Consider the following 14,246-nt stretch of genomic DNA (forward strand, 5'->3'; position numbering starts at 1 on the left):
GTGTGTGTGTGAGGTGTATGCTCATAGTAGTGAGTGGAACTTCCCCCCCCAGAGGTACATGGATGTGTGTTTGGGAAGGAGGAGGGTGTGGGTGGGTGTGGTGTTTGTGGGGTGTTTGATTGTGTGGGGGAGGGTGTGGTTGTGAGGTTTGTGGGGGTGGTTTGTGGGTATGGTGGGGTCTGCATGGGACCTCTCTGTGTGCATCCCCCTGAGCTGGTCAGCACCCACCCCTCAAAAGCCCAGAGCCTGCGCACCCTGTCGCGCCTCCCCACCACTGCCAACAACACAGTCTCAGCCCTGCCCCATGCCCGCTCTGGACCGACCCCGGCAGGAGTGGATCAGTTGGACCACCTGTGCGTACAGTCCTGACCCCAGCCTGCTGCGCTCCTGTTCTGCACTGCCTGCCTGTGGCGTGTCCTGCCACCCCATGGGAACGCAGCGGGGCTGGGATGTCTCTGCGGCTAGACTGCCTTCCCTAGGCAGCCCAGGCAGCGGTGGCTCCTTCCAGCTGCCACTGCTGGTCCCAGCCCTGCAGTACTGGTGGGGATCTGCACGCATAGTCCCAACCTGGTCCATCCCGCACCTGCCTCAGACTCACCTGCGCTGAGCAACAATGACAGCTGGGTAGAAACTGTCGCTCAGTGTTGGGGAAAAGTGGCCCCTCCCCCTCGCCCCTGTTGGGCTCTTCCTGCTGCAGCCACCCAGAGCCCATGCTGTTCTGCAGTGTCACCACTGTCCCACTGAGCAGCCCAGAGGCGGCAGTGATGGTGGCGGAGACACAGGGCAGCCTGGCATGGGTTCCGGGCGGCTGCAGTGGCAAGGGGGAAGGGCTGCTTTTCCCCTGTGCTGAGTAACAGTTTCTGCCTGGCTGCCACTGCTGCTCAGCTCAGGTGAGTCCGGAGTAGGCTTGGGGCAGGGCGGAGCTATGCACAGGGGTCCCCACTGGTACCATGGGGCTGGGGCCAGGGGTGGTGGCAGCCAGAAGGAGCCACCACTGCCTGGGCTGCCTAGAAAGGCATTCTCGATGCAGAGCCACCCCAGCCCTGCCACGTGCCCAGGGGGTGGCAGGATGCACCATGGCTGGATGGTGCCTGGGCCAGGTGGTACCAAGGGCCCCGCTGCAGGCCAGACAAAGACCCTTGGGCCATATTTTGCCCACCCCTGTTTTAGGGGATTAGATGTGTCCTTAGATGTCAAATCTGTTTATTTGGTAAATTGGGTTAATTTAGTGAACAGTTTAAAAACGAGAGAAGATCACTTGAGAGCACTTTTTTCTTTACTGTGTAAAATTTAAAAAAAACCCAACCCAAAACAGTCCACTCATTTCTCTCTCGAATATGGAACTGAGTTCTGTATTCTGTCTTAATGCCATGATCAGCTGAAACTGTGATCAACAGTAATCCCATGGTACTAACCACACAAATGTTTTAGAAAGAAGTAACATTAAATCAAGATGTTTCCCATGTTGTCTTAACACTCTCTAATGTACTTAGGCATTTTCCAGCACTTAGTTAATACTTATAGCTAATTCCCTGGGGGTCAGATATGGCCAAGGGAAATGTGCTGTGGTTGCACTGCTGCAGTGCTTCTGGCTGCTGTCAGTTATTGATTTTATTGAATGCTTACAGTTGTCTGTATGCTTTAAAAAACACTGCAAACTCTGACTCATTTAACATTGCAGTAAAATTCCACAGTTGTCACAATGTGGAATGAATCTGTCTTGGGAATTTTTGTTATTAGAAAAGAAAGAAAATCTCCAAATTTCACAATGGAAGACATGGAGACAGTGCAGAAAAATAATGAAATACCCTATTGAGTGATATCTTTATTCTTAGCAAATATCCTTCTTTGTGAGCACTGTTACACACATTCGAATTGCAGTCCATATTAAAATGGAGACTGTGATAATGTGCAAAGACCTATATTACGGTCCTGTAGTAAGCCATCAATCTCATAAAAGTAAGGGTACTCCTCATAAAAGCTGCTTGTTTTAAGCCTATCATATTTAAATACTTAAGGGTTCCCTGTTTTCTTGGTTAGCAAGCGTTTACATTATTTCTTTTCATAGTTTGCTACAGGGATGCACCAATTAAAGATTTTCTTGGCCAATACAGATATCTGATTATTAACCAACCATATTGTCCAATGCCAATCTGATAACCACCGTAGAAACCAAACATAAATGTTTTGGAGGTTTTTTTTGCTGTGCTTCAGCAGTCACCTGTCACATTAATCAATGTTGCAGCAGCAGGTGTGCTTGAACTAAAGCTCATTGAATGAGTTTTAGTTCAAGCACTGCTACCACCGTTTTTAAGTGTGGAGACGCATTTAAGCAGAGCAGACCCAAGTGGAGCGAGGGCGGATGTGAGCTGCTCTCTGGGGGCTCAGGGCTCTCAGCTCTGCTCCCTTTGCCCTGGGAGCCCCGTGCCAGCTGCATGCCCTTGCCCGCCCAGCAGTGGGGGGGAACAACTTGCTGCGCCCACTGCCGCTAGGTGGGCAGGAGGTGCATGGCTAGTGTGGGGCTCTTGAGGCAAAGGCAGCAGAGCAGATAGCCCCGAGCCCACAGTGAGCAGCCCGCATTTGTCCTGTGCACAAATCTGGGGGGAGCATACTCCCCACCCAGTGCATCCCCCAGGGTATGTGCACAGTAGGGTTGAGCAAAGCTACGGTAGCTGATTAGATTTGACAGAGATTTGGCCCGATTCAGTGGCTGAATCTCTGAATCAAATCAGGAGACCCCTTAATCTTTCTGAGTTGAATCAGAAGCCTCCGAATCGATTTGGAGATTCAGCCATAGACTTTTTGTGCAGGCACTAGCCAGTGCCGGCGGGAGCAGTTGAGGGAGCAGCCAGACAAGCCCCAGCTTGAGCCAGCAGGCCCGGGAGAAGCTGCAGCTTGTCTGGCTGTTTGTTCAGCTGCCCTCCCTCCACCCCCACCAGGGCAAGGCAGGCAGTGCTGGCAGCCCCGGGAGAAGCCACGCAGGCTGAGGGGGAGTGATTGGGAGCTGGAGGAAACGAACAGGGTCTTCTCCCAGTTTGATCCCCCAGCTCCCTGATTGTTCCTTCCAGCTCCTGAAGCTTCTCCCGGGGCTTCCAGCACTGCCTGCCTCGCCCTGGTGGCGGAAGAGCTGAACAAGCTACCTTTTTTTCTGAGACTGCTGGCTCAAGCTGGGGTTCGTCCGGCTGCTCCCACCAACACTGCCTGCCTGTATAGTCTATGGCCAAGTAAGATTTGGTGCCAGATATCTTTAGATTCATCAGAATCGAATTGGGACAGTGATTCAAATCAGCAAATCAAATCACTGTCCTTCCAAATCACTGAATCCTGAAGCAAATACTTTCCGCTTCACACAGGCCTAGTGCACAGTGGTTGGGAGCCACCCCCTCCCCACATCTTCTGGATGAGCTGCCCATGACTTCATCCTGCCCCTCACTGCAGCCCTGAGTCTCACGCACATCTTGGCTGGGCAACGCCCTCAGACCCTGTCCCACTCCTTCCCTTGCTGTGGGGGCCTCGATCTGTCCCACCACCCCCTGCCCCTTCCCTTCCCCATGCCCCTTCTCCTCCTCAGACTTACCTGCAAAGAGCTGCTCTCCACGGTGCTCAACTGTATTCCTGGCCACATGCATGCATGTGGCCTCACACATGCACATGGAACCCCCTGTGTCTTACTCCCAGCAGCCCCAAGCAGGACCCCTTGCAGGCTAGAAATGCTGCCCACCTGAAAAGGGAACCCAGGCATCTGGGAGCCCTGTCCCCACGGGGAAGAGGGAACCCAGGTGTCCTGGGCTCTGGCCAGAAGGCATAATTATCAATAAACATTTCAACTACAATGGCCAAAAAAGGCTGGTAGTCAATAATGTCATTTCCTCATTTACCAGTGTCAGTTTGATAGGCAACTGATATATCGGTGCACCTCTAGTTTCCTCTTATGTAAAAATAAAATTTGGTGAAATTCTGTGATTTATCAAAATGGGTATTGGTGCCACTGAATGGTCAGAAATGGTTGAATAAATGTGTACTGAATGTTGAGAAAGTATAAAGCTGCTAGCCAGTATAAGTACATCGCCATTCGGGGAGCACATCTTCCAGGAATGTACGTGTCTTGCAGAAAGGCATCCCTCTTACAGGGCACTGAGCAATAATTCTCCTTTTTTGGTGAAAAAATCTGCAGCTATCACTCTTGATCTTCACTTAGCACTATCCACTCCTATTCCTTCGTCTGTTGTATCTGACTGCCATAGGCCTGTTCCTCAAGTCAAATCCATATGGCAGACTCAAATCATTTCACTGAAACCATTGATGCAAACCAGCTGTACAGTTGGGATAGACAACCATGTCTGTTCCAGCCATACGGTTGGTCCAGTAAAAGTACCCACAAGAATTCTTGCCTCTCATTTTAAATGAGCTTTTTAAATCTGTTCCACATCAGAGATTTTTAAAAAAATAAATCGTATATACCACAAAACTTGATGTATCAGGTGTCCAGTATTTGGAATCTTACTGTGCCAGGTGATGTGATTCATCAGGCTTACAGCTGCCATACCAAATGGCATTAGTTAAGAGCTGATCTTAAACATATAGGAGCTGACTATGTAGAGGTATAACATTGTATGCCAGATGGTCTGAACAAGTAGAGTATGTTTTGTTAGTTCTCTCTTTGCATTGGTATTATTTTTCCATTGCCTGATTTTTAGAAATATTTTAACTTTTGCCAGTACATATCCTTGTCCTGTCTCTTTAATTACACTTGATCTTATTTTACTTTTTTTTTTTTGGTATGTTCTTGCTTAACATTTCATAGTACAGTTCTAAATTTCTGGATACCTTTAGTTTTTCTAGTGTGTGGGGGAGAGGGGAATCTCTGCCTACTCCTTTAACTGACACTGAACATGAGTATCTCTGCTCCTTCAGATCAGATCAATTTTTTAAAGCTGATTAATATAGTGGGATGATGGCGGCAGTGTGTGGCATTTCAATTTGTTATCCACTCATGTTAAAGAGGGTTTATTCGAATTTATAACATTGTTACACTAATTGAGGTTAATTAAGCCACAAACAATATGAGCAGGAGCAATTGGGCTATTTTTAAGCAACCTGAAATGTCATATGACAATAGAATTAATTTGCAAACTTTGAAGTAATGACAACAATCTCTGCACTCAAAGCCTAACCTCACGGGGGCAGACTGTTACTATCATCTTGATCTTTCGGAAGCAATGTGTTTTAATAACACAGTTTTCTTGCACCTGCTTGTTTACTGTGCATAGTTATATATCCTAACATGCTGAAATGTTTAGTGTAAACATCTTGGCATCTTGTACAACCCTGTTTCACTCATGACTGTTGCAGATTAGTTTTTGGAACAAAATGCTGGGCTTTGACACATTTGCTCAGCAATACCTTATTTAATTTTCTGTTTCAATGACAGGAACACGGGCTAAAGATCTTATATCTGTTGGCCCCACACATGAGCAGGGAGAATCACTTATAAATCTCTCAATGCTTAGCTTTCTTAGCTATTTATCAGCCAAATTACAGAAGATCATCTGCTGCTCTGGTCTCATGATTCCTTTCTGTCTTTTTATCTAGGTCGTTCCCTAGGTCATTGAGTGCAGAGAACAAGATCTGACTACAGAGCTTCTATTCCTCCAGTTAAATTAGGCCCTTTTCTAGTATGCTTTCTATTTTTTATAACAAGCTGCATCAGCCCAACTGCAAAATCTTCTTGCCTTTCATTTATCCTAGTGATTGATAATAAAAATGTTTATGATATTTACTCATTCATCCCAAAACATTACAAGCTGGAGGGAAAGAGATGGGGAGGACTTTGCAATGCTGAACAACAGTGAACTTAAGTTACTAGGCACTCATACTCCAAATGACATGACATGACATGAAGATATGGCTGTACAAGAGACAGTTAGATAGTCCGGTGAAAGATATAGGGGAGAAGGAACCAACAGATGGAGAAGAGAGGTTAGAGGCATGTAAGATGTCATGAGAAAAAACTTGAAGCAGAGAATGAGGACACAGTAACAAGGCATTGGAGTATGGAGAAAATTACAACAAATACATAGAGAAAGTTGTGAAGTGGGGAAAATGCTTTTTTGATACTTTAGGATTTATGTATAAAGCCTAAAAATGAGAGAGCTAGGAGGGGGTTTTCCTTTTTTTACCGTTAGAAATGTTGGATCATCTCTAGACTGGAAGTCTTCAGTAATTGAAGAATCAGTGAAATGGTGACCAGAGCAAGTGTTGCAACTGAACAACTGGCTATTTATAGTCAGACTTAATTTTAAACTTGACTAAAACAATATTTTGTTGAAGTTAGAGAAGCTCTTTAAAAAGTCTGTCATGTTGGATAAAGTGTTAGTACTCTTGCTCCATAATTTGAATATTAAGAGCTGTCTATGATTTCCTCAGAGGTTGCAGAGGAAAGCCAGGAAGAAAGAGCAGATGTAATGTCTCTGACATTTCAGAATTTCTGAGCGAGAGCAAACAGGAAACCACTTCAGGTTTCTGTCTAGATGGTACAGAACCCAATCAAATGAAAAAATTCTTCCCAGGTCACCTTGACAGGTGAGCTTCCACTGAAAGCAATGGGTTGTGTAGTGTGTTTGCTGCTTTTTGATATATCAGTAAGGCCTAAGGAGATGTGTGGGGCATTATTTTAACTTGGGAATAAGAAGAAATGCAAATCTACTGTTTGTGGTTTTACTGGAGGATTTGTATCATGCCTGTAGGGACATACTGTGTATGAACTTTCTTTCCCTTATATGAGGAGCAGGTTAACAAAACCAAAGGATGGTTTAAGCAGTCCAGATAATAGTAACTTCTACCAGCAATGTTTTTCTGACCTAGTCTGTTTGTTTTAATCTTGCCCATTTTCCAATTGCCTATACTACTTGCCAGGAAAAATAACAATTAACATATAAACATAAGCAGAAAATATAAGCTTGGGGGTAAGGGCAAGCCTCTGTCATATAACATACAGGTACAAAAGATGTACAACCCTATTTTTTTTCTCCGCCCACCTGTCTTGCTTACAGTTTGCCCTATGTCATACATTTTCAAGAAAAGCATGAGCAAAAACGACCAAATAGGTATTTGTGTTGAAACATCAACTTTTGCAGTTCCTGATTTCTTGTATGTGATTAGTCAGTTGTGCATCTGTTAAAATATTGTCTAGAAATCCAAAATTTTTAATTTATTTTTTTAAACTGGTGCAGCAGTGAAAAGATGTAAAGAGACTTTTATGAGTCCTCAAGACCTGTTGGAAGTGTCTTTATATTTTAAAAAGAGACGGGTAAAATACTTTTTCTTAGTGATTCAGATGCCTTAAAAATGCTAAAGCTATAAATAGGCTGTTCACACAAGACTTGAAATGGGTCCCTGGCAGCCTTACAGGAGCAGTTTTTGACTATCAATGCTTTACGTACGTTTTCACGGATAATATACTCTGGGAATTCAGATTTTTTGTAATTTGACTTCTGGCAAGTGTCAAATACACTTCCCTTTCCTGCAAGGCCTACTCCTTTACTTAAAGAACTGTTTTCTCTCTTGGCATCCTTTTTTGCCTAGACGTCTTCCTGTCCTCAAGTCTGTTTTTAATTTATCTACAAGCTAATTTATTTTGGGTTCCTTGTTTGTTTTTCTAGCACATGCGTCACTAAATTTAAATGACATTCTTAGGTGACAACGGTTACTCTGAGATCCCCTTAATTCAGTGGTTCTCAACCTTTTTAGACTCAAGACGTCCCTAGATATACTTGAGGCACCCCTTAGCAAATACCCACTCTTAGTTTTTACCCTTAGTTTTTGTAATTAAAAAATAAAAGAGTTTTTCTTTTGTAAAGAATTCAGAAAGACTACAACAATGGTTTCTATTTGAAATCTGTGTTTATCTTATGAATTATGCGTATAAGCCTAATAGTGCTAATGTGTGGCATCCCACAGCATGTCTCAGTTCTTTGAGATTCCCCAAAAATCTCAAGGCACCCCAGTTCTGGAGTACACTTCCCCCTTCCCCCCAAAATAAATATCAAAATCCCTTAGTTTGACTAGTATGTGTAGACTTCATCTCGTGTGAAATGTATTTTTTAGTGCAACATTGGGCTGTGTTTATAAAATTGAGTCTTTAACTGGAAGCAAGATGAATTAAAAATAGGATGTTGTACTATATTGCTCTGTTGGGAGTTGGACAGCTAACTGCTAATAGTGTCTTAGGCCCTAAACCCACATAAAGTGCCATATAGGTACTGTTGTATACTTATTCACATGGATACACTGTTTGGTAATACTGTTGAAACTTTCAGATTTCTCAGATTATTTTTTCCATGTTAGCTTAAAATGTCAGCTACAGCTGTTGCATATTAAAATGGTAACTTATACAGAGAGCTCTCATGAGTTTAATGCTACAACAAATCATGCAATAACTTGGAAATGCTCAAAATGAGCATTTTAAAAAGTTGCTAAAGGAATAACACTTTCCTGTTTGCTTTTTCAATTCTTCCCTTATTTATGAACTATTATTTGCGTTTGTGCATCAGAGCAGTAGTCCTGGTAACTTACCCTACTGGAGTTGGCTGCCACATCATAGTTGTTTGGGTTTTATGTATTAATATTACATTATTTCCAACAACTCCTATCTGAACCAAAATGTTTGTTGTTACTGATTTTCATTCCTCCCACCACACATCACTGTGCACTAAGTCAGTGTTTGAATTAGTGTTCAGGAGTCCACCAAGTTCTCTGTACTGTTCAAATTTGTCACAGTTCAATTTTGACATTCTAGCAGATGGTAATATAGTTCAATTTATTTGTCTGTAAAAGCACATACTCAGTTACTTTCCTATTCTCCTTTGAACCTGGTAAAGAAACAGCGAATGAATTTTTGATAAATGGAGACTTACTAATTAGATAAATAATGGTACTAGATTAATGGCTAGCTCTTACTTAATTTAAAATAGTATGTAGTAAAACAACTCTCTCTCTATGGTATTCATTGAAGGTTGAAATCCAAGCTACAGGCTGAAGAACTCTTTTTTATTTTTAAAAAAAAGTGCTCTGCATCTACCATTATTAAATATTATGACTGTCTTATGCAGGCTATAAAATTGTAGAATGAATAGCCGTGTTCCCACTTTCTTTGTAGGGTTTTTTTGAAGATATTTTTCTCTTGTCGTCACATAAGTTTTTTCTTCCTAGGGCGCCAATGCCTCTGCTTTGGAGAAAGAGATTGGTCCGGAACAGTTTCCTGTGAATGAACATTATTTTGGCTTGGTCAACGTGAGTGACTTTTTACCTTTTTGTATGCTATTTTCTGTTTTAGTCCTTCAGAAAATGACTGGATTTTCTTTGAGAACCTTATCTGTGGGTAGGTTTGGCACAAAGTGAGAATCTACTTAAACATATCTGTAATCTGCTTGCAACATTTTATATTTTCATTATTAAAAATATTTATTTTAAGTTCTTATTTTGCTGTATTTTGAGTAAAAAGTCTAAGAGAAGGACTCAGACTTGAGCATGTTTTAAATATAGGATCGTAGTAATCAGAACTGGAAAAGGTCCATTAAATGATGTATGAAATGTTAAAATCTATCTTGGACATTAAAAATGGCCTAACTTATGATATAGCCACTAAATTAAGAATTCTGAAACAAATGCAACATGATAATAATCTTGTTGTTTAGGACAGGGGTTGGTGACACACAGCTCACAGGCCACTGGATCTGGCCTGCAGAGCCCTCTGGCTCTGCCCAGGCTGAAGCTGGGCAACTAGAGGCTGTGACTGCACTGCTGCCATTTCTCTGGCTGCAGCATGGGTGCAGTTTCCAGCCAGTGGGGCACTGAGCTGGGGCTGGCTGTGCCCGGGCTGCAGCTGGGGAGGAGGGAAGGGTGGCAGCAGTGTAGACAGCTGCCTGGCCTGGGTGTATCTTCCCACTGGCTGGAAGCTGCAGTCACTCCTCAGCCAAGAAACAGGGGGGCTGGGGAAAGTGGTGATGGCACCAGTGCAGCTCCCAGCTGCCTGGCTGTGCTGTGGGTGCAGGCAAACCCTACTTGCTGCTGACATGCCAGCAAAGCCACCTGATCTGTGCTGGACTGCATCCTGGTTGCTCCAGTCCATGGCTTGAAAGGTTGCCAGCCCCTGGCTTAGGATGTCAGACTAGTGCTTTCAGGTTGAGAAAGCAAGTATTGTACCTGATCTGTAGCATCCTTTTATTAATGACAGGACATAGGAAATGAAAACGCATATAATGATCACTAGGTGTAATTCATTTTTAAGGCAGAAGTACCCCTTCTGCCACTAATGGGTATTTCACATCAAAACTGAAGAACAAACTGAAAGTATTTTTGAATACAGTTAATGGACCTATTAAAATACAGTTTGTATAAGGCTCCATGTCTACAACCAAGTTTGATTTAATTGATTTTCATTTTGTCTCTAGAAGATCATACTCTCAGAGACTAAACAGTCTAAACACACTGACTCATCTTCCTTACGTGTCATATTAACTGCTGTCCCAAGCCTGCTGAGATTTGTCTCATAATGGGAAAAATGGAAGGCATGTTCAATTGCAACATAAATAGCAAAGCTATGGATAGTTTGAAGAAAAAATAGCATTCTAAAAATAACAACAAAAATAATGGACACACACGCACGCACGCGCACACACGCGCGCACGCGCGCACACACACACACACACACACACACACACACACTATTACTATACTTAATTTCCTGTCATAAATTCTTTGGGCTCTCACTTTTCCATCCAACTCCATTGCCAGTACCCTAATTTTCTTCCTCCCTGGTTATTCCCAGCCCTCACAATATACTTTGAAATCAGCCAGATCAGCAAAGAGATACAGATCAGTTTTAGCCCCCTTTCTAAAACATAACGTTTTCAATTTTAAAAACTTTTGTCTTGAAAATGCAGCCTAGGAGAACCCTTTGATGATGGGAAATGTAAAAGTACTTTAAACTGAATTAAATTTCAAGAAGGTGAGAGCTAAATATCTTTACAAATCTTGTTTCAGTGAAGGAGTTGTGTGGTTTTTTTGGGGGGGGGCATTGTTTCTTTTTTTTTTTTAATAGTTAAAATAATTTCAAGCTATTTACTAGCCTGAGTTCTCCCATCACATTTGCCTACATTTTAAAAAACTCTCTGTGCTGTCACTTTGTAAAAACATTTTTCTATAGTGAAAGAAGAAACATTGAAATTTGGATAGAGTGCTGGTAGCTGTCAACCTGGCCAAACAGTAGAAACCCAGCTAATTTATAATATATAAATGTTGGTTTTGGAGAGTGCTAGTCTATAATACAGATAGGTACAAAGTCAGTAGCTGTGGGTCTTGGACCTTGGGGTGATATTGTGGCCCTGCTGAAGTCAGTAGGAGTTTTGTCGGTGACTTCTGTGGAGCCAAGATTTCATTCTTGGTTTGGTTTTACTTTTGGCTTTGAGGCTTCAATATAATATTTGAGGTATGTACCTCTTGCTTTAATGAAGTATCCAGCATGTTTTTGGATGCAATATAATTAAACTGCAAACAAAAGGCAGATAAGTGATTGGAGGAAAAATATCTCATATGTTAATATCCAATAATCATCCAGCCAGGCAGCTGTCCAATATCATCTTAAGTAGTTGCTAGTAACAGCATATTTTTAAAAGCAGGAACATGTAGGTTTGTTTAGGTTTGGTTTGGTTTGGTTTTAAGTTGATTGTTTCACCGTATTCCTTAGGAGACTATTACAGTTACACAACCCTTTACATCCTGCTCATACAAAGCTTTTTTGTTAGTTTTTCCTTATTCTGCTTTTGGTTTTGGATCTCTCAGTTCAACTCATTCTTTCTGTCCTGGATATTTATATCCTTTAAATGTTTGCAGACCTGTATGAGGTGTTTTTGTGTTTCTGTCCTAACTACGCTGCATATTTTTACTCTTTCCCCAGTCTCCTATCATTCTTGTTTCTCTTCTTTGAACAAATTCTCTTCCTTTCACCTTCATGCCTTGGAAATGTGCATCAGATTGAGGCAGTGTGCTCATGCTAGTGGTGTGCACAAGGTCTATTTATTCCGTTCTCTTGTGATTCCTGTGGGTGAACAGTCCAAATCCAAGTTGCGTGTTTGCTTTCTTGTTGTAACACAAACTTTAGTGCCTACTATCATGTCTACATTCAGCAAAGCTCATTTCTAGGTTTCCACTTTCCTTTAAATTAATCTGAGTTTGCTTTTCTTCTGAAAGTATTACTCACCTGTTCTTTTAAGAGGAGTCTTGTTTTTTTTCTCTGCCAGTGTTTTTAATTACTCCAGGTCCTATTTCTCTGTTCTTACTGGTGCTGGCAACTCTTGCCAGTTGTATCTTCCACAAATTATGCTAATGTGATATATTTTCAGTCTTGTGTATCAGTTAATAAAGATGTGGCTTAGCCTGACTTGCGCATTTGTTTTGGTCATGTAAATAGCAGTTCTAAGCATTGTTTCCTTTTTTTATATTTGCATAAGCTTCAGTTTGAATAAAGTATATAAGGCTGTAACCTTTTGAGCTGTATGAATTAAACTCTGATTTTGTATTTGCCCACTCAGCAAGTTGGCTATCAGTGTTCAATCACCCTGCTACAGTAATTATATAAAATTCTGGTGAGCACTGGTAGCCATGTTCTCAGAGTACCACTTAATGTCATTATTAGTATTCTACACTCAGATCATCTGTATGTTAATTTTGTATGTTTAAAATATTTCCCTCAGAATGCTCTTGAGATGCAGCATCTCATTACAGGAGGATGCTGGGGTATGGCAAACCTGGAATCGCTGCTGGCTTCTTTGCAGTAGCAGTATTGTACAATCTAGCCATTGTAAAATAAATGGCATGTGCTACCATAAACATAAGAATCCAAACCAACAAAAACCGGCTATTTCATGTAGCTGTATAAAAGCATCCACTTTTCATGGGTTAAACGTTTCTCCTTGTTAAGCAATCTGGGATCCTTTACATCTAAGACATTGCTTACCATCATTACTGTCCTTTTCTCTGTAATGACATATGGCCTTCAGATAAGGCAGATGTAAACCAGCTGCTTTCTAGATAGTTCCACATAATACTTCTGCCAGTGTTTCACTGCAAAAGGATGCATGTACTGTGACATATTGTACAATAGTATTAAAAGGGGTTTTGGTGTCCAATGAAGGCAAGACAAAGCTCTCTGAGTAAATCTTTTATTAGATCAACTCAAATAGTTAGAAGAAATCTTCTTAGCAAGTTTTCGGGCACAAACACCTTTCTTCAGGCTGAGGAAGCATCTGCAGATGGTCTGTGCTCTTCCTGCTAAGAAGGCTTTTTCTAACAATTTGAGTTGGTCTAATAAAAGATTTACGCAAAGAACCTTGTCTACCAATGTCTTTAGACCGGGGGTGTCCAACCTTTTTGAATGTGGGGCCGGATCATGAACTTTCTATCACCCAGTGGGCTGGCAGGAGCGGGCGCTCGCGCAGCCTGTCCAGTCTGGCCTCAGCCTGGGGGCACAGGGGTCAAGGGTTGCTGCCTGACCCTGCCATGTCCTCCCTGCCACCTAGGCGGCCTCGAGGATGCTCCCACGCCTGCGCACCTGGGCTCAGCAGCCAGGGGGACATGTGGGGACTCTACAGGGGGGTGCAGGATGTGCAGGGACACCCCCCTACTTTCTCTCTCAGGGCAGCCTGAGCCCAAGCGGCAGGGGTCCCTCCCTCCCCGAGGCCTGCAACTCACCACCCCAGCACTATGTCTGTGGGCGTGGAGGGATGTGGGGAGGCGTGAGCAGCACCAGCTTCCCGCCCTGACAGCCACAGCAGCAGCAGCATCTCCCGCAGGCCTGGCTGCAGCTTTCCTCCACGTCAGCATCCATGCCCACTGCGCCTGCCCGCTGGCTGCACTGCAACCTGCTCCGGCCGGTGGCGACTGGCGCAGGGCGGGGCCAGTATGCAAATGAGTATAGGAGGGGCAGGGCTAGGAACAAACCCTGCAGTGTGGGGGAGGGGAGGAGCTGGCATGCAAATGAGGGAGGGTGGGAGGAGGGGAGGAGCCGCACTGCATCGGCAATGTCAGGCTGACGCAGTGTGTGTGGGAACCTTGTCCCTTCCCCAGCCCTTCAGCAGCCATGAGGAAGCTGCTGAGGGGCTGGGGGAGGGACAAGGGGGGGGAACGAAAGTAAACAGTGTTTACTTTCATTTCCTGTTGCAGCACCGTGGGCCTCAGAAAATGGCTTT

The 14,246-nt window shown here is 43.2% G+C and overlaps 1 protein-coding gene across 2 annotated transcripts in view; it reads left to right on the top strand.

The window, feature by feature from the left end:
• The window catches only part of LOC109300706 (ubiquitin carboxyl-terminal hydrolase 12), a 53,213-nt gene that overhangs the window by 21,702 nt on the left and 17,265 nt on the right, over positions 1 to 14,246 (top strand). For both annotated transcript variants that reach the window (XM_019521495.1, XM_019521493.1), the window contains exon 2: positions 9,211 to 9,291. In XM_019521495.1, the coding sequence (XP_019377040.1) occupies positions 9,211 to 9,291 (81 nt within the window). The remainder of the gene's footprint in view (positions 1 to 9,210; positions 9,292 to 14,246) is intronic.

This window comes from Gavialis gangeticus, unplaced genomic scaffold (assembly GCF_001723915.1).
Source record: "Gavialis gangeticus isolate Ggan-Ray unplaced genomic scaffold, GavGan_comp1, whole genome shotgun sequence".
NCBI lineage: Eukaryota > Metazoa > Chordata > Crocodylia > Gavialidae > Gavialis > Gavialis gangeticus.